General features: G+C 40.0%; 1 protein-coding gene across 6 annotated transcripts in view; it reads left to right on the top strand.

The window, feature by feature from the left end:
* The first annotated feature begins 203 nt into the window (after positions 1–203).
* The window catches only part of PRELID2 (PRELI domain containing 2), a 65,626-nt gene continuing 44,351 nt past the window's right edge, over positions 204–21,478 (top strand). The window contains exons 1-5 of one of the 6 annotated variants that reach the window (XM_045551108.1): positions 204–320; positions 5,803–5,925; positions 15,000–15,057; positions 17,478–17,551; positions 19,081–19,241. In XM_045551108.1, the coding sequence (XP_045407064.1) occupies positions 15,012–15,057; positions 17,478–17,551; positions 19,081–19,241 (281 nt within the window). In that variant the 5' untranslated portion in view covers positions 204–320; positions 5,803–5,925; positions 15,000–15,011. The other 5 variants (XM_045551111.1, XM_045551112.1, XM_045551114.1 and 2 more) reach the window with 5 other exon arrangements.

Genomic DNA, 21,478 nt, shown 5'->3' with positions numbered 1-21,478 from the left:
CATGGTCATTTAGCTAAAATCATGCCCTGGCCCCAGGAACTTTAACCCATATTCTGCTTATTTTCCTATCTTGCTGATTGGGAGCGAAATCTGGCTCATCCACCCCATAGGACAGCGGGGGTGGTGTCTTATTCACTGCCGAATCCCGTGGCTGCCACCGTGCTTGGCACAGAGTGACGCTCAGTACTATGTTGAGTAATGTTTAACCTTTTGTGAGCAAAGGACCTTCCCTGCCGAGTTGGATACACCAACCCACCGTTCTTTATTTCTCGAGGGCGGACCCCAAGCCTCGGAGGCAGCTGTCCCGCTCGCTGGGTCGGGTGAGTAAAGCTGGCCTTTGTCACATCGGAGTGTACGTGTGATTGCTTTTTTTCAGTGCAGGCGACAGCAGTTTAGGGCTCAGTCTGTGACTCCAGGCGGGGATGACATGAAAGCACGGGCCCCAAAGTCCAAGGCTGCCAGGGTGCGGGGCGGCGGGTCACCCGCAGGGAGACTTCTAGGGAGGCGGCGGCCGGGAGGGGACAGGCGACAGGGGCCGCCCCGCGCCGGGGCCGGCGCTCAGGGCGCGCTCCCGCCTGGGTTGGCGGACGCGGGTGTGGGCGGGACCTGCTGTGAGTTCCTCCGGGGGGACAATAAAGTTTCGCAGGTTTGAAAAAGGGCAGGAAAGTGCCGGGCCGTGCGACCGCGGGCGCGGGCGGAGGCGGGGATGGGGGTCACGGTGGACGTGCGCCAGGTGTACAAGTACCCCTTCGAGCAGGTGGTCGCCAGCTTCCTCCGAAAGGTACCGGGCGCCCTGCGGCCCGTGCGGGGCTCGCCCGCCCCCCGCGCCGCCTCCCTGTCCCCTGTGCCGCTGTCGCCTCCCCGTCCGCGCGGACGCTCGCGCCGACCCTCTCCCTCCAGCCGCGGGGTTGTTGGCTTCGGGGCTGTGCGGGGCCCGGGTCCCCTCCCAGGGCGAGGGACGGGGCGCCGTGCTGGGCATCACGTCCACACCCGTGGAGGGAGAGGCTGTTAGCAAGCGCTTCGGGGAAGCCGGGTCCTCCCCTGAGCCCTGCGGGGCTGGAGGACACGCGGCTCCGTCTGTCTGGGTCCCCGCGGACCCCTCAAACGTCAGGGCGGCCGTGGAAGCCCCCGCCCGGCTTACTCTGCGTCCTCACCCCACCGCCCACCACTTTCTCGCTTATCAAACAGCTGCGCGGGTCACTTACCCTTCTGTACCTTAATTTTGTCACCTACTATGCGGAAAATGATAGTACCAGCTCACAGGGGGGTTGTGAGGATTCAAATGAGATAATTCATATAAAGTGCTTATCGCAGCTGTCGACCTAAAGGAAAAAAAACAGGCAGAATTAATGTAAGGAGAGAGTTTATTTGGGCCAAGTTTGAGGACTGCAACCCCGAGCATAGATCCAGGTTGCTGGGAATACGGCTCTGATTAGCAGCAGTTACAGAGTTACAGTCTTTAAAGGGAAAGATGAGGCAGTTGCTAAGTTGTTGACTGATAATTTACCTTAAAATAACACAAGCTATTGATTGGCCTCTACATTGTTTTCTGTGTCACAAAGTCCAGGGACTGGAGGTGATGGGCGAGGCCGCAGTTGCCACCAGGCATGGAGGGTGTGTGTGACCGAAGTCTCTCTGGGCCTGATAAATTTTGGTTACCTGACATACTTCACATAGTTCAGACTGCTCTGAGCTGTTTTTCTTTTCTCACAGAGACTGATGTTAGTAAGGGCTCTCTAAAAAAATATTATTGATGTTGTTTGTACTACTACAACTAATTTCAATATAGACATCGAACCCCGGCCTCAAATACTCAGTGGCCCTCTTTCATGCCAAGGGCTGCACCTGGGACCGTGGCTTGTGATAACAGGAAAATGGAAAATTTCTTTGAAAAATCGAAAGCGCCCAGTCCTGGGAGGTGGGACCCCTGGACTCTGGTCTAGCTCTATGTTTAGTTTTATGGGTGACTTTGGCCATGGGTCCTCTCTCCAGGCCTTAGTTTCTTCTGCATCTGTAACACGAAGGTGTGTCTTTTAGGTTCCCTTTCAGCTTTCACATTCTTAAGCCAGATTTGCAAAAATTGCAATTTGCCTTGGGCAGCAGCCACTGGACATTGAACTCCATATGCAACCTGGAAGCCAAACTAAGGGAGATGCTGGGGAGATGAAGGTCATTTGTTAAATGAAAAGGCCTGGCTTCCGTTAGAGGAGGTGACACAGTTGGAGGCCCTGGTCAGAGAGGAGTGAGTAGGACACTGGTTAACATGGCATTGCTATGGAGGCCTTTTTTTGAGGGAATGTCAGCTTGTTGATATTGTTCATGATCTTCAGTATCTAGAATAGGGCCTAGTACTCGGGACTCAAAAATCTGATGAATGAATAAATGAATGAAAGAATGAATTATGGATCTGATGTAGACTTAGCCTTAGGCCAGGCTTCTGGGCCCAAAAAGTAACAGCCAACACCCATATTTTGTTAGGATTGGCTCCTTTGGAGAGTCTGGATTGTCATCATCAAGAGGCTATCTCTGCCTTCTCACAATTCTCAGGGCACTCTGTCTAGGTCTTGCTGACCAGCTACAGGGGCAGATGGTTACTTCTGTACCTTGTTCCCCCACTGGACTCTAAGCTTTTTTAAGGCAGGACTTACTCCTGCAGAAGCACGTAGCACAATGCCAACCTCTCATTTATAGAGTACTTGGCACATGTCAGCTTCTGGTAAATGGTTTTCTTTCATTTATTCTATTATAGATAATACTTATCTTCTGTGTGCCAGGCTCTGTGCTAGGTGCTAGAAAACCATAGGAGGGCGCCACAGACAGACCCTCTTCTCATGGGGTCTGTATGATGGTCTTTAGTGGGTGAGACTGACACTAATAAATGAAGAACACATGAATGCATAATTCCAATTGATTTTGTGTGTGAGGAAAATACATGGTGTTGAGTGTAGCAGGGAGGCCTGCTGAAGTCCAGCAGGGTGGTCTTAGGAAAGGCTTCCCTGAAGAAGTGGCGTTTGTGAACTGACGGCTGACGCATGAATAGGAGTTTCCTAGGCAAGCCAGGTGTGTGTGTGCTTGCCGGACTTTATCATGTTTGCTCCTCCTAGCAGCCTAAGGAAGCAGTTGTGATTGACTTCCAGTGCACAGTGTAGAGGAACTGAGGATCAGAGAAGTCTAAGCACCGTTCTCAAGCTCTTACAGCTAGCAGGTAGGAGAGCCAGGATTTCAGCACATCTGAATCCAAAGCCTACACCCTTAACCACCAGGCCGTGCTGCATTGCACATAATAGGCACTGAGATGATTACTGAGGGATTAAAATTTCAGAATCAACTTTGTTGTGCTCTTTAATCAATCTCAGTTTCCTTTTGTCCACCGTCTTCTCTTAGGGTTTACTTATCTGAGTTGGACCCATTGTGCCTCATATAAAGGTATAGCTTTGATGTGTATCAGGGTGAGACCATAGAATGTTTAAGTTATCTATTGCTATGTAACAAATCACCCCAAAACTCAGTGGCTTAAACCAATGACAGGCTTTTAATTCTCATGATTCTGTGAGTTGACTAAGCTTATCTGGTTGGTTTTTGTGTGCCATGCGGTATAGCTGAGGTCACTTACGTAGCTGCATTCAGTCAGAATCTGGTATAATTCTTATAAAATACTTAGCAATATGCCTGGCAGTTAGTGAATAAGAACTGAGGAGGACATTTTGAAAGACAAGACTGGGGAAAGGAGAGACAAACATTTGCAGACTGAAGGTCTAGCAATGGGGACATTGTTAACACCATGGATGACACTACACTTCCTTTCTTTCTATTCATTCACCAAACAAACCTTCAAAGATTCTCTGGGAGGAGCAATGTGACTGTTTATAAGCTGTCAATAAATCATCTGCTGTGTGAATTCTCACCTTTTTTTATTTAAAGCCATGAACTGGAAGCCAGTGCAGCTGGATTCTGATCCTTGTGCTTTCACTGTTAGGTTGGGTGGCTGTAGGAAACAGTCTTCACTGTCCTATGTTGTGTCCTTGTGCCAATTAGAAAAGGCATCATTTAGGGGGTCTATACAATGAGCTCACAGTACACAGGGCTAGTGGAAAATAAATGGGGCTATTTATGCAAATTAGAAAAGATGCTTCTTCTTGCAGGTGGATGTAGCCCGTGGCTAACTGGCCCACTTGATGGGGAGCCCTTGTGCAGTGAGCATCATGTATAACTGCATAAGGCAGCCCTAATTTCTCATCTGTGAAATGGTAATGCCATGTACTCCACCCACCTCCCAGGGTTGTTGTGAGAATATTAAATGTGTAACAGTTTGAAGAGCATAGCTTTTTATAAGCCTAAGGTAGTAAGAATTGTCTCTTTGGCAAAATATGCTTTTATTTTTCTTTTGGTCTGTATGTATTTTTTTGAAAGAAAAGCATTTGGCAGAAGGGACAATCATATGAGGATCTCTGGGAAGCATTTAATCTGATTTTGCACGATGGTATGTTTGAAGTTGCTTTAGCAATGAGGAAGTTCTATTTTAAATCGAATCTACTGAGCTATGGATTTTGGTATGTTAGGACTTGCCTTCCGAGTTATAATATACTACTATTTTTAAAACCTGAAGAATGTTTGCTCTTCTTACATCTGCCTGTTAGATACCACAGGCAAAATATTAGCTGCATGCTTTCAAAGCTAAGTGGCACCTTGAAAACAAACAATACAATACTCTTTGTTCATGGAATGTAGTATTTCTCAGTGAACTCTTCATGGAGCAGTGCTATGAAACCCAAAATGGTTTATTCATTGGATGTTAAACTGTGCACTTTCCAAGAACTATAGAATATATTTTGGTTTCCTCCTTTATATGACTTAGCTTTTTAGCTCTCATCACTTCCAGTTGTTTTCTTCCTTTTACTTAAAATTGTCTACAAGGAGAACATAAAATTGTATAGATGAATGTTGCAGTGTAGAAGACAGGTCTTCTCTGGGAAATTGCATAGGCCTTTTTCATGGGCTTGCCTTTTATGAGCTGGCTTCAGAAAGAACTTCTTAAATTTCATCTACTTGAAATTTAAAGTCATTAAAAAGGACCCAGAGAGCCATTGTGTTGACTGGATTTTCTTGTTTATATTTAAATGAGGCCAGAGAGGTTAAGGTTTTCTTACCATAGAGTTATTCAGGTTGATTTTCTTTTCATGTTATAGGCAAAGAGTCATTGTGAATAGAGTGTGAGCTTTGTGGGTAATGATTTTTGTCATCTGTTTCTGATGTATCACAAGTACCCCAGGAGATCCTGGAACATAGTAGGTACTCAGCAAATCTTTGTTGAGTGAATGAATGAAACATGCTCTGCTGGGGAGAAGCCCTATGTAATTTCAGACTAAAGTCAGTGTAGAGTTCAGAACATGTCCTTACTTTGGGTACTGTAATAAAATGGACAGATTAAAATAATTTCTTTGCTTCAACAGACTGACCCTGGGTGTTATTTATTCTGGCTGGGAGCCTGATGTGCTGAATGAAATGGTTTGAATGTTTACCCTTAAGCTCATAAAGGGGATTTATGAATGGCTATTTCCATTTAGAGTAGAAAGTTGATTGGGTAATTAATAATGTTTCCATTTCTGATCCTGTCTTTTCTCCCTTGCAAATCTGATATGTGTGTGGAACATCTCTCCCTGCAGAGCTCTAGAAGTATTTGGGGGTGAACCTGCATTTCTGAAATAAATGATTTGATAAACCGTAGGCCTAGTTTAACATAATGGTTTTTTGTTTTCCACATGCTGTACTAGTCTTTCTTCGCTTTTATCTTCCTGTCTTCAGTGCTGCTAGAAGATTAGGCATGACATGAAGGAGAATGGTGCAGACGTGCAGAACATGGGCTCAGTCATCAGATGGGGCGGGGAGACGGGGAAGGAGCGCTGCTAGCCCTGTGAGGTTGGACAGGTCAGTTCATTTTTCTATGCCTCACTTTCCTCATCTGCAAAGTAAAAATACTAATAACTATCTTCTGGGGTAGTTGGAGAAGTTAAATTGGATAATGCATACAGTTACATATGATATACCTACCTTAATGTCAGTTGCTTTAAAAGTACTTGTTGAATAATAATGATGATGATGATTTACTGCATTTATTCTATGAGTCTGAAAACAAAAAGTTGAGAGAGGTAGTCTGCAGAAATCTTTATTAAATTGGAGTAATAAAGGTGAGAGTATGCATCAATAAAGGTACACATTTGAATTATGAGTATTTTCTAAATGCCATTTAAATAATTTTAAAGTGTACTTAGACACTTATCTAGTGGAGGTTGTAGCTTAATCAGTGTATAAAAGATAGAAGATTTTTAACTATCCAAGTACTAATAGTTATACATTCCTTGTATGTCTACTAACCAATAGACATTCATTATAAGTCTGCATTGCTTTGCTTCGGGAGATGCAAAGATAAATAAAACATGGCCTTGTCCTCAAAGAACTCATTGTCAAGGGGGATAGAGGGAAATATACAGATTTTTGTGATGAAGGCTTTGTCAGGGGCATATGGCAGATATATAGAATGGGGCAAGATTCATATTTTAATTATAAATCTATGAAAGCTTTTAAAATACTTATTTGTTGTCTTTTTTTTTTTTTAAAGTAAATATTCTCTCTCGCACTCTAACTTCTCCACTGCAACCCTCTCCCTGGTGCTAGTGTGGAGCAAAGTGTTAGGGAGTCTCTTAAACAAATTCTGAATGGGTTAAGTATGAGCTTGCGAGTTTTTATTAGTCTAGAAAAATCAGAAATATTATCTTCTAATAATTTTTAATCATTTAAACATTTTTGGATTGCAGATAGATGCCAGTGATATACTTGATGCCACACCACAGTAAATTACAAGATAAAAAATAAAGTCTTGACATTTTAACTTTTCAAAAGTTGATTTGTTGTTTAGTAGCAAAGCCAGCTATGTTTATTGATACCTGCACAATGCTATATTATACTTTACTAAAATTTGATCTCTTAATTCCTGTAACAACTCTTTGAGCTAAGTATTTATGCTCATTTTACAGATGAAGAAACAAAGGCAGATTAAACTGATTTGTCCAAGACTCTCACAGATGAATTTCAAGTTCAAATATCTTGGACTCTAAAATGCATTCTGTTTTTCAACATTCTGTGTCTTTATTTTAATTTTGTTTTTTATTTATTAATTCTTTATTTAGAAATAATTTGACTTATAAAACGTTCCCAAAACAAAGAATTCCCACATACTTTTTCCCAGGTTCCCTAAACCACAGTGTAATATTTAAAACCAGGAAATTAACATTCATACAATGCTATTAACTAACCTATAGACAGGCATGGGGAACATATGGCCTTCTAGGTCCTTAAGTGCAACCTTTTGACTGAATCCAAATTTTACAAAACAAATCCTTTTATTTTTTATTAATGCACTTTTGTTCATTTTTTATATTTTTATTTTATTTTTAAAATAAACGTATTTGAAATACCAAAGAATAAAATAAAGTTTTATTGAAATAATCTTCCCAGACTGACCGGCATAATTAGAACATTAGTAAGCCAGAAGGGCTAAATTGATGGCTACTATGCTCATGATTTAGTTCTAACTTCCCCTGCCTGACTGGCACCACTACCGCACGAGGCTGGTGGGTGAGAGTTTATGGGGGTTGAGTACGCCCGTCTGTTACCAGCTTTTGACAACGATGCACTGTGTTTCTGTTTGAAGTGGAATTTGTGAATAGTTACACAGCTCAATAGTATTTTTTAATTCTGTTTGCTTAATGGCCCCTCATGTCAAAGAAGACCAAGAGAACACTGAGGGAAGAAAACAGATTTTTAAATGAGGATTGGGAATTGCAATATTATCTTGTTTCTCCTAAAGATAAGATGATTTGCTTGCTTTGTGATGCTGCAATATGAACATTAAAGAAATTCAATGCTCATCAGCATTATAGCACTTATAAGAACCACAAATATTTTAAATTAGAGGGAGAGGTGTGAAAGGTTATATTGCAGAAATTAAAAGATGAAAAGCAAAATCAAAGACAGTTCTTGCAAGCAGCAATAAGACCTGGAAATAATGCCAATGAAGCAACTTATAAAGTAGCTTATATACTCAGGAAGTGATGTAGAAATTATGAAAGAATGCGTTGTTGAAGTTGTAGGATGCTTAGACCCCAATAATGTTTCAAAGTATAATACAAACAGCTGCCTCTTTCAAGGAAAACTGATTGGCAGCATGAATTAGCCTTCAACTTAACAGAACAATTTCATGGAATACTGTAAAAGAAAAATAAATAATGTATTAATATGTATTATTCAGTACTATTCAATCGCTTTGGATGAATCAACAGATACTACTAACTCCGTGCCAGCTTTATACTTCATTTGGGCCATAACAGAAGATTTTCTTTGCTGTGAAGAGTTATTCGTGTTGGGCACTCCTGTGAACAGAACACAGGGAATAGATATCTTCAACAACTTTCAAGATAAATGTTGTGAAGTTGGACTGAATTTGGGAAATTTAGTGAGTATGTACAGATGGAGCACCTTTCATGACAGGAAAACATGAAGGGTTTATTGCACAGATAAAAAAAGTATTAACAGATCCAGATGCTCTCATTTCTTTTCATTGTATCTTGCATCAGCAAAATCTCTGTGCTAAAGCTACTATTTTAAGTGACACTTTGCAACAAGTTATAAGTATTATTAACTATATTTGTGTAAATGCAACACAGTATCCTCATTTTCTTAACAGGCTAAAGTTGAATGATGAGGTATTCAGTGTGGATTTGCCCTATCATTCCAGAGTGTGTTGGGTATTGCAGGGATAGGTATTAGCCAAAATTTTATTTCTGTGAGAACAGACAGCTACATTTTATGAAGAACAGAATCAGCAATGTGAATTATTGAAAGAAGATTTTTATAAGAATGCAGCATTTCTGTGTGATATCATGTCAAATCAAAACAACTTGACTATTTCTTTGCAAGGTAAGACTAAGTCTACTTATGGTACGTGGCAAAAATTCCAAGCATTTCGAAAAAAGCTATCTTTTTTCAAAACGCATCTACTTCAAAAGGAAATTTTGGATGAACATTTTCCTCAGTTAGCAAAGGTCATTAATGAACAGGATGATATATGCAAATCATTTGAAGAATATGCAGCTGTTATAGACCTATTAATTGGAGAATAAAATGAAAGGTTCACTAACTTTGAGAATCATGATATCACATTCAAATTAACATTTCAGCTTCACCTAGTTGATATCACCAAGGCACCTAAAGAACTACAGATGGAATTGATTGAGCTCTCAGTGGATGACATTTTAAAGTCATCGATGCTAAGAAAGATCCAACTGAAATATGGAAAACATGTGTAGAATACCCATGCCTTTGGCAACATACCTGAAAAATGCTTTCTTGCTTTTGGACCACTTATTGCTGCAAATCTGCGTTCTCCTTCCTAACCCAAATCAAGACATCTTTAAGGTCACCCATGACTGATACCCATGTAGAGGATCAACTGAAACTGTAGACCTCCATCTGCAACCAAATATTCAAATGCTTTCCAACAAAAAACAGACAAAACAAAGTCATTAAAAGGTTAGTTAACTTTAAAATTAACAAATAGTTTTCATTTTTTGGAATTATTAAGTATGTAGCAGTTAGATTTTTACAAAATAATGTACATTTTTAAGTATATCTAATTGAAGTTTTTTGAATGTGGCCTAATTTGATTACAGCTAAATGAATGTGGCCTTCCAACATGGAAAGTTTCCCCACCCCTGCTGTAGACCCTATTAAGATTTTGGCAGTTGTCTACTAATATCCCTTTTCCAGTCTGGGATCCATCCCAAGATCCCACATTGCATTTAGTTGTCATGTCTTAGTGTCCTCCAACGTGGGACAGTTCCTCAGTCTTTCTTTGTCTTTCTAGACCGTGGTGGTTTTGAAGCGTGCAGGTCAGTTATTTGTAGTCATTGATTGTATCTTTAACTGCATTGGGTTTATGCATGCATTTACTGTTGAGATAAGAGGATTTTCCTTTGTGTTACAATGATAAACTATCCTTTCAAAAAACTGCACTATGCCATTGCTGATTATTAGACATTTTTAAAAGAGAGAGGTTGATGTGCCGATGCGCTGTTGGTTGGCCTTTGTTTAGAATCATCGCTTATTCTGACCAGAAGGACCTTTGACGATCTCTTGGTGGTTCACTGCCCTGGCTTCACAGGTGGCAGCATCGTGGTCTGTGGTCTGCATGTCTTGATCATTGGTCTTTCGTTCTTTCTATTTCATCATCCTTCATTTCAGAACCTTCATTGGTTCTGAAAGACCAGTGAATAGCCATTCAACTTACCTTCTGAATTACATGTTTTGTCCTTGATCATTGAGATTTTGTTTAGCTGATAGCTCATTTCACCTTGATAGAAAATCAACTTTGCTTATGTTCTGAGACAGACAATTGCCTGGAGCTCATAAGAGGGATTTAGCATAGTCCACAATGATTTCTTTGTACCACTGAACACCCGATCTCTTTTCAGCAGCCCCATCTCTCTCTCTCTCTCTTTTTTTTTTTTTGAGACAGGATTTTACTCTGTTGTCCAGGCTAGAGTGCCATGGCATCAGCCTAGCTCACAGCAACCTCAAACTCCTGGGCTCAAGTAATCCTCCTGCCTCAGCCTCCTGAGTAGCTGGGACTACAGGCTTGCGCCACTATGCCTGGCTAATTTTTTCTACATATTTTTAGTTGTCCAGACCATTTCTTTCTATTTTTTTTAGTAGAGACGGGGACTCGCTCTTGCTCAGGCTGGCTATAGCCCCATCTCTTTGCATGTACATGTTTGCAAGCAGCTTGGGTAGCAGATTCCTTTAATGCTTATAAAACAGGCATGTTAATGTATCAGACATTTTAGGTCTTCTTTGCCTTCTTGGTAGGACTCATCAGACAGATCTGTCAGCTTCCCTGCTTCCTTGAGCTCTCTCGGGTAACCCCTGTTGAAAGTTGGTAGGCAGTGACTCCTTTGAATGTCATTGACTTTTTGGGGGGTGGGGGAATTAATGTGTTATAAAAGACAGGCATCGACTTTTGAGCTTTTTGGAAAGTTGATATTTTATTTTTTTTATTTTTATTTTTTTTTTATTATTATTTTTTTTTTTGAGACAGAGTCTCACTCTGTTGCCCGGGCTAGAGTGCCGTGGCGTCAGCCTAGCTCACAGCAATCTCAAACTCCTGGGCTCAAGTGATCCTCCTGCCTCAGCCTCCCAAGTAGCTGGGACTACAGGCATGCGCCACCATGCCCAGCTAATTTTTCTATATATATTTTTAGCTGTCCGTATAATTTCTTTCTATTTTTAGTAGAGACGGGGTCTCGCTCTTGCTCAGGCTGGTCTCGAACTCCTGAGCTCAAAGGATCCGCCCGCCTCGGCCTCCCAGAGGGCTAGGATTACAGGCGTGAGCCACCGCGCCCGGCCGGAAAGTTGATATTTTAATAACTCCTTACTCTTAAGAGCAGACTTTCTGAAAGCTTATGGATTTTTTCCCCCTCAGCATAAAAGAAAGGTAAATGCCATATCTTCATGAAGCTCCTCCCATAAATATATTGAATATTATTTCTGTAATTAGATGGACTCTTTCTTGGCTTCTTTCTCACTTTTATTGTTACATTTGTTTTATGTACATTTTCTTTTTTCCCTCCATATTGTGCAGTTTTTGGCTTCTTACCTTTTGACATGTTAAAAAATACATGAAATAAGGGGATATGACGGCTTTCAGAGAATTTACATTTTACCCTTGGTAGACTGTTACATACATATAATATATACAGTCGTGTTTGCAACAGACTCATATCTTGGGCAAAGGGAAAGCAGTAAGTTTACACATTCTGTGAAGAAAGTGAAAACCATAGGGAAGTTCAAAATGAAATCAGATGTACCTTGAAAAATCCCTTACATCTCTCATAAGCTATAGCATATATGTCATATGAATGCTTTCCTGTGGGATCATTCTTATGCACACTGCAGTTTGTGATCCGCTGAGCCAGACACAAGGGAGACAAGGGCTTTTGGCAGATATCTGCATCCTCAGACCACGTTGCTTCCATGAGAATCTCTATTGTGAAATGGGGATTGGAGAATTCCAGTGTGACCCAGCTTGTCTGCAGTCCTTATGCCATTATGTTTTTAACAAAAATACTCTGTATCTCTATAATACTCTGTATCTGTGTAATAATTTTTGATAGGTTTCCTTGCTTTGGGGAGGACTGAATGAGCTTGTGTGTGTGGCAGTCTCTTCTAATACAGTGTCCTGGGCAGACACAGCAGATCCTCAGTACGTCTTTGATGAGTTTGGTTCTGAGCTAGCTTGATCAATCTCACAGTCACACTGTGTTTGAAAGGGTGTCCAGAAAAACCTGGCCACCTGCTTCCTGTCTTCCCAGGTTGGTGTTTGTGTTCTTGGCCTTCTCTGAGCAGCTTTCCCTCTTTCAACCCTTTTTCAGTTTCATGAATTAAAACATGAATATTCAAATTACCACAAGATGGCGTCAGATCATTTCAAGTAATGCCAGGTAGGGGGAGCCTCAGTTCAATAAATCTTTAATTTTAAAAACATTATGATAGGTGACTCACATCATGGTATTTAGCTATTACAAATAAACCCCTAATTTCTTTTACCATTCTTGTATGGAAACTTGAGGCTCATGTCCATTCAACTCCACAATTATATAAGTGTGAAGTGTTTGAGTTTATCATCTTTAAGAATTTCACTGACAGCTTAGTGGAGTGATCAGAACTTGAAAACTTTTATTACTATGACTCTCTGGTGATGACATTTCCAACCTCTTTTATAATTTAGTTTAGTAATCTTCCTACAACTTACAGTATATTTATAATAACCAGCCAGGATGTATTTATGGATCTACAATGAACAAACTAGAACAGCAGTAAGGGAAATAATCCCATTTTACATTAGTGTGCAGGCTATAATTTACACACATACACACAGAATTCGTGGGACCTGTGTGAGTCTCAGGTCTCTCCCTTGCTTCGAGGGTGGTGTCAGTAAAAACCTCCTTTGCTGTGGAGCAGAATATCTAAACCTGACGCTCTTCACTGGACATGTATCTTTGAAGGGCCAGACTTCAAGAAAACAGTGAACATTTCTTTCTAGAGTGAAAATGAATGAATTGAGGGAGGGCAGTGGGAAAAAATAATAAAAAAGAAAGAAAAAAATTAAAAAAAAAAAGAAAATGAATGAATAAAATACATTTTAGAAAGCTATGTTTTTTCATTATTTTTCAAGATTGCAGTTGCCAGAGTGGAGGTGTGGGTGACAGGGTTTGCCGACATGGAGCAGGGTGGGGTGCGGAGGGTGCTGGAGACTGAGCCCACTGCTCTCTTCACAGATTGGTTCCTGAATGGAGGAAGTTGTGTTTTCCATATGGATCCCTGAGGTCCTTGAGGTTTATATTCCAAATCATTCATTCATTCAGCAAATGTTTAGAGTGCCTACTATGTGTCAGATACTGCTGGTTGGTGGAGACACAGGAGTAGCTAAAATAGATAATATTCCTGCCCTTGTAGAGCTTAGGTGCTAATCTGGTGTATTTTTGGGTCACTGATATCTTTAGGAATGTGTGAAAATGATGGACGCTTTTCGCTGAAAATCAAGCAATCTCTTGTGTGCGCACACACACACATACACACATGCACATACACATGGGTGTGTGCAGCTGCTGTGGGGTGGGGGTGATCCACACTCACAGAGTTTTGTATTCCATCTCCCAGAGTTCAGAAAACTTAAAGCTCAAGTTCTTCAAGGGAAGGACCCCCCTCCTCCTGCCCCTCGGTCTGTCTGCTGCTTTTGCCTTCTGCTCAGAACCGTGCGATGTCCTGGATAAGACTTCCCTCTGATTTTCTTTTTGGATTTAATCACACGATAAAGCAGTAAACCTTGTGGAAAAGAGCCCAGGGGAGCTCAGCAGGCTTGGGACAGCAGCCACCTTGCCCCATGGCTTTGAGGAAGTCACTTCTGCTCCCTAAGTCTGTCTTTTCACATCTGAGTATTGGAAAGCTTTGGGTTAGATTAATTTTCAGGTGATTTGGTGGTAGGTTACATGGGACAGGCTTTGGAGGCAGACAGAAAATATCTGGGGATAAATTACATTACCCCTAGATACATCACTCATTAGCTGGGAAAATTACTTAATTTATCTGAGCCTTATTTCTCGTATATGAGATGAAAAAAAATAATGCATACCTCACGGAATAGTTTTGAAAATTAACTGAGCTAATGTATGTAAATTGCCTAGGACAAAAGTGGTAGCTATTATCAACCATGTCACATCTATATTGTCTTTCAGGGTAATTGAATCAACAAATGAAATATTTATTGAGCACCTCCTATGTGCCTGTCATAGCATACTTCTATGATTATTCTCCTGTGATGCTAACCCAGCCACCAGGCAATGGTATAGGACCATAGTGAAGAAATTCACTTTGTATTGAACAGGTCTGGTTTAATTTCCTGACTCTACCAGGAGCCAGCTGGGTGACCCTAAGCAATCCAATCTTCATTCAGTTTTCATTTCTGAAAAATGTGGATAATGACATCATGCAGCCCAGGTATAATAAAGAGGCTAGGCTGTTGTGTTTAGACAAGATTGTGCAAGTAAAGCTATTTAGCACAATGCCTGGCACAAAGAATGCACATGATTTATGTTAGGCTGCTTCAATATTAATAGTATTATTATTTATTAATTAGCTTAACCTTATCCCTCCTCACCACCCAGAGCTAGGTTGTATCTAAAGAAGATTTCCCCCAGATTTTATTCAAGTTTAGATGATGATGGCATCTCACTTATCTAGACTCAAATAGTATAATTAAGACCCTTCATTGAAAACTGGCCTTTATTTAGAGGTTGCTTGGAAAATATTTACTGGCTCTGCAAATGGCTGAGGTTACTACTAAATAATTCGCTTTGAATGGTAATTCTTCTTTATATGTTTTTATTTAGTACCCCAACCCCATGGATAAAAATGTCATCTCTGTAAAAATTGTGGAGGAAAAAAGAGGTAAGTTCTCTGATTGTACCCTCATTTCAATGATAATAAGTGATACTGATTTTTGCAAAGAGGTTTGTTTGTGTGCACGTGTGTGTGTGGGCTACTAGGTTATTAAAAAGCACCAGCATTTATAGTAGTAAAACCCTGCCTCATATGCTCTTGTCACTTTCTAAATTAATAATTGATGACAACACTGAGCTACATATAATTGTAACAGCCAATATTTTTGAGCACTTATGTGTGCCAGTTTTATTAACTCATTTAATGTTCAGAACAATGTATGAAATAGGTATTAGATTACTCCTACTTAATGAAGAAACTGAGGTACAGAGAGGTTAAGTAACTTGCCCAAGGTCACTTGGCTCTATTCCTATGATATATTCGTGTATCATTTTGGAGATGGCAAAATAGATGTGAATTAATAGCACGTATGTGGGATATGACCACAGCGCAATTAGATTACGGGATCGTAACCGTCCTTGGCAATGTGATTCTGCGTTGACAAGAGCAGGGGTTGACAAACTATGGCTCTTGCTACCTGTTTTAGTAAATAAATTTTACTTCCTAGCCACACCCATTTGTTTACCTGTTACCTATGGCTGCTTCCTCACTGCAACGGCAGAGTTGAATAGTTGGGAAAGAGACTTGATGACCCACAAAACCTAAATTATTTACCATCTAATCCTTCACTGAAAATGTTTACTGACCTCCGAGCTAGAGCGTAGGAGTCTCTACTGTCCTCTGTCATCCCCATCTCCAGCAGAAGCATTGTCTATGTTTGAACTTGAGAACTGGGCAAGGCAGGAAACTATGACAATGTACAGAATCAATGTACAAACCTTTGGAGACACCCAGGCCCAGGCCCAATGTTCTCTTCAGCCTTCTTAGAAATCATGAGATGCTACTGTCTGTTACGCCACTCTGAAGCCCTCTCTGTGCTTGGTAAACATAAAACTGTCTTTTGCTTGTGTGTGTATTTTCTGTACTTCTGTAACTATGAATATATAAATATGTTTTAAAAAACATTTTCTCACTCAGTGTGGGAGGAACTTGTTATTTGGGATCAGACAAATCTGATTTCAAGTCTTCATTTTGTTACTACCTTCATGATCTAACTTTTTGGAGACTCAATTTCTTCATCTGTCAAATGGGAAAATAATCTTAGTTTTAGGTTGTTGTGAAGATCAAATGAGAGAACACTGTGCATATTCTGAACAGGAATGTTTATAATTTCTATCCTTGTCAGGGGCATCTTTGCCTCTGGGAGTAGCTAACCCATTTTAGGTATGTGTGTGGCAAACATTGGATGAGAAGGTCACAGGGAGTGTCAACGGGCAGAGGGTCTTGTGCCCTATCAGCAGCTTCTGGGCAGTCGGAGTGTTTGCACCAGGGGTTGGGACTACTATAGCCAGAGCTTTGAGCAACCCTGAAGTGGAGTGGCTGAGTCACAGTAATTCACAGAGCAAATGTTTATCCTTCACAAAGTTTGTCCTTTTCTCTGCCTCTGTCTCCCTTTTTCTTAACTCATATATTTTTTTTTAAACTTTTTTTTTTTTTTTTTTTTGATACAGAGTCTCGCTCTGTTGCCTGGGCTAGAGTGCCGTGGCATCAGCCTAGCTCACTGCAACTGCTAGCTCATGGGCTTAAGCAATCCTGCCTCAGCCTCCCGAGTAAGTGGATGGGACTACAGGCATGCGCCACCATGCCCGGCTAATTTTTTCTATATATATTTTTAGCTGTCCAGATCATTTCTTTCTATTTTTAGTAGAGATGGGATCTCGGTCTTGCTCAGGCTGGTCTCAAACTCCTGACCTCAAGTGATCCTCCCGCCTCGGCCTCCCAGAGTGCTAGGATTACAGGCGTGAGCCACCGAGCCCGGCCTCTTAATTCATATTTATTATGTTTTTTATATCCCTGGTTCAGTTCTGGAAACTTTGCTCCAAAACAGAATGGTTCCAGTTATAGGACATGAACTTCCTTATGTGAGAAGAATATGGCTTATATAATTAATTATAGGCCTAAATTTTATAGTCAGAAATCTGTGCTTAAAAGTTTGGTACTGATGGTGGCAGAATCAGATTCTCCCTCTTTTTGTTAAAACTCTGTTTTTGGAGTTGAGCAGGAAGCACTTTGGCCATTGTCATTAGAGCATTGACATTGATAGTCCAGAGCCATGAACAATTTATTATTCTTCTATCCTTGATTTTAGAATGTGTGTTGTGAGTTACTGTTTTAGTCTTACTCCTTGATCACCGGTAACGAATGTCTGTGATTTGGCCCACAGAGTGGTCAGAGAGACTGAGTTTTGAGTTAAACATTTTCTCTAGGAATTCTACATAAAGTTGAGATCGACTTTAAAAGTTTTATTGACATCAAGAAAAGAATACATTTCCTTAATTTTTTTTGAGTGTAAAATGTTTCTTTTTTAGATGAATCAACCGGGGTTATCTATAGAAAGAGGATTGCAGTTTGTCAGAACGTGGTTCCAGAAATTTTAAGGAAGGTAAGTTTGTTTTAAAATTTAATTAGAGTAAGAGAACATTGAGTCATTTTTAATAGTTATGGAAAGAGACGGCATTTTCTGATGTAGAAGAGCGATAGAACTTTCCCACTTCTCTTACCTCCTAGCCCTTCACAGGGAGAGGACTCTTTCGTACCCAGCCTCGGTTTTGGCAGATGCCACTGGAGATACTTTTCCTCTATCTCTTGTGAGGGGCTCTTAACAGACATAGAGATGTTCTACAGTTTTTTTAAAGATACTTTCGGCATTTTGCATGAAGTGACTATCTTTTCTAATCTGTTCATGGTTAGAAATGACTCTTAGGTAAGAATGATCAGAAGTGGGCAGATTGTAAATATTTAGTCTGTTCTTTAGTAAGGAAGATAAAAGTGTCAGTTTCTAATTCACTATCAAAGGTAACAGTTATTTCTGGGAGTATAATGTTCTCACTACTCCTTGTAAGTCTTTTTGTGTGTGTTTTTGTAAAGTAATATTGTTGATGATGAAATCTTCATGATAGCAAATTGTTTTCTCTCTTTGATACCCTTAAGCACACTGGTGATTCTTTGTTGGAAAAAGGTGAGTGGAAATTTGTACTCGCATTGCTAGAACCATAAAGGGATTAGCAATGTGAGCCCTTTCAGAATTATTAGGTAGTAAGGGGAAGGAATCTTGATATGCACTTTTAAAAATGTCTCATCTGGTGGTTTCAGTCCGGAAGAGATCCTGTGTGTGATGGGGAACCCTGCTTGGCTCCTGCCAATTAGCTTGCAAATTAAATTGCTATGCTGCATGTAGAACAAATGGCAGCTTCCATCTCTTCCTTATCATAGATTAAAAGACATTCTTTTGTGTAATAAAGCTGATAGGACAATGAAATTGAACTTTCTGTTATTTTCCAGATGGTAAAACATGTTGCACTGTAGCAGCAAAGTCTCACTGTGTTTTTCCAGAGTGTGTACCCTGCCTTCGCCCTATATACACACTTTGAATCTATTATTTAAAAAGGCATTCAACTTTGTCTTGTATCTCAACACTTAAATAATTTAAGCATACCTGTGACTTGTACAATCCTGCCTTTGTAGTTTTCCATGTCTTCTCCATGTAGGAAACCATACATTTCTAGGTATTAGACAGAGTTTAAAATGAAGAATATATTTTACCTGATGTTGTCCTGCATATGAGCCTGTAAGTGGGCTCAATTAAAATCCATCAATTTAAGAAGGCCATAACCAGCCGTAGAGGAGACACGAAGGAGGCTGATAATTTGCTTAGTGTTTAGCAGTTAGGGAAATCAGGCCAGGGACTGTACAACCTGCATAAATCCTGGGCCATTTGCATGTCCTCACCAGCACTTAGTAAGGTCATAGTGTGTTTGATTATTAAAAACTTACAGCTATTGGTGAACCATCATCTGAATATCAGGATCACTTGTCCTCTTAATTATCCAAGACTGAAAACGACTCTGGATGCTGTCCTTATGTAGCCTGTTCTTCCTAAACTGAGAAAGCCATCCTCCCTCTGTTGGACAGGTGAGCATTTTAAAAGTACCTAATATCCAGTTAGAAGAGGAATCATGGCTCAATCCTCAGGAGAGAAACATGGCTATACGGAGTCACTGCCTTACGTGGACACAGTATGCATCCATGAAGGAAGAATCTGTCTTCCAGGAAAGTGTGGAAAATCCAAATTGGTAAGATCATCTCTGTGTGTGTTTGTGTGTATGTGTGTGTTGGCTGTAGGGATGGACACATGAGCACATGTATTAAAAAACTATGATTCTATACTTGAGATCTCTGTTTACAACTTACATTCCACATTGTTATTTTTTTAATCACACAAGTAATTAATGAATATATTTTTCTTTGGGGGAAAAATGGCAAAGCTCAACTCCTCTCTGACCACTCTCCAATTCTGGTATCTTTTCACCCTCTCCAGGGGCATTGAAATGTTATCACTTTGCTGAATATTCTTCCAGACCTTTAATAGATACCTTTAGATATTACAAATGTACTTATAGTCCCTGTGTAGTATGGTTTTGTATGTCTTCTTTACATACATGATTTCATGCTGTGTAAATTATTGTTCACTTCTCTTTTTTTTTACTTAATAGAATGTTTCTTGGCTTTATCCATTTGATATATATAAATCTAGCTTATTCTTTGAACTATTGCATATAATTCAATCCTATGGCTAGACTACATTTTATTTAGTTACTTCCTTTTTGGTAGACATTCAGATGGTATTTAGTTTGTCTTTATTACAGGCTATATTACAATATTTGTGAAGCATATGTTTCTTGTATATGACCGCTTATGCTGTATGTGTTTCTCTAAAGTAGAATTTTCAAGTGTCAGGTTTATTGAGATATGATTTACATACAGGAAAATTTACTATTCTTAGTGTACAGTTCTATGAGTTTTGACAAACACAATACAGTTGTGTCACCCCTGTGACAATTAAGCTATAGAACATTTTATGTAGATTTTTAAAGTTATATTACAAGACACTTCAATGGGAAAAGAATGTTTGTTTCAACAGATGGTGCTGGGACAACTGGTTATCCACATATAAAAAGCGTAGCTGGACTCAAAATATAAAATTAATTTAAAGGGGCGGGGTGGGGGACCTGCAGCCTTAGGGAAACATGTGGCCTTCCTGGTCCTTAACTGCGACCTTTTGACTGAATCCAAATTTTACATAACAAATCATTTTATTAAAAGGGGTACAGCAGAGAGAGATGAAGCTTTTCTTGTCTCCTTTGTTACTTAAAAAAGAACAAATGGACAAAATATTTCAATAGATTTTTCTCTAAAGAAGATATACAAGTTGCCAAGAAGTATATGAAAAGCTGTTAAACACCATTAGTCATTAGGGAAATGCAAATCAAAACATAATGTGACACCACTTCACACCTACTAGGATGGCTATAATAAAAAAGACACAATAACGAGTGCATGTGTGGATATGGAGAAATACATTATTGATGGGAATGTAACATGGTGAAGCTGCTGTGAGACACAGTTTGTCAGTTCCTCAGAAAGTTAAAGATAGAGTTACCATCTGACCCAGGAATTCTACTTCTAGGTAGATATCTAAGAGAAATGAAAAGATATGTCCACACAAAATATATAAAAATGTTCATAGCAGCATTGTAGTAGCTAGAATGTAGAAACAAGCCAGTGTCCATCAACTGCTGAATATATAACTGAATGTAGTATATCCATAGAATGGAATATTATTCAGCCATGAAAAGGAATGGAATGCTGATTCATGCTACCACATGGACAAACCTTGGCAATATCATGCTAAGTGAAAGAAGCCATTTACAACAGGCCACATATTGTATGAGTCCATTTATTTGAAATGTCCAGAGTGGGCAAATCCATGGAGATAGAAAGTAGATTAGTGGTTGCCACAGGCTTTGGGGAGATGAGAGTGAAGAGTGACTGCCGATGGGTATGGAGTTTCTTTTCTGAGGTGATGAAAATGTTCTGGAATTAGTGTTGATACTTGCACAACTCTGTATATACTAAACCACACTGAATTGTCTACCTTAAAAGAGTGAATTTTATGGTATGTGAATTATATCTCAATTAAAAAAAGTTATGTGGCTGGTTCTCAGAGCATGCATATTTTTGGTTCATGTAGTATCTTAGTTTGGGCTGCTATAATAAGAATACCATAGACTGGGTGGCTTAAACAACAAACATTAATTTCTCACAATTCTGGAGGCTGGGAACTTCAAGATCTAGGCACGGGCATATTCAGTGTCTAGTGGAGACCCTCTTCCTGGTTTGCAGACGGCCGTGTTCCCCTTGTATCTTCATACAATGGAGAGAGTGAGCTCTAGTCTCTGTCTCTTATGAGGACACTAATCCCATCATGGGGGCTCCACCCTCATGACCTCATGTAAACCTAATTACCTCC

The sequence above is a fragment of the Lemur catta genome, chromosome 5 (assembly GCF_020740605.2).
Source record: "Lemur catta isolate mLemCat1 chromosome 5, mLemCat1.pri, whole genome shotgun sequence".
Taxonomy (NCBI): domain Eukaryota; kingdom Metazoa; phylum Chordata; class Mammalia; order Primates; family Lemuridae; genus Lemur; species Lemur catta.
This window is presented reverse-complemented; position numbering and strand designations above follow the sequence as displayed.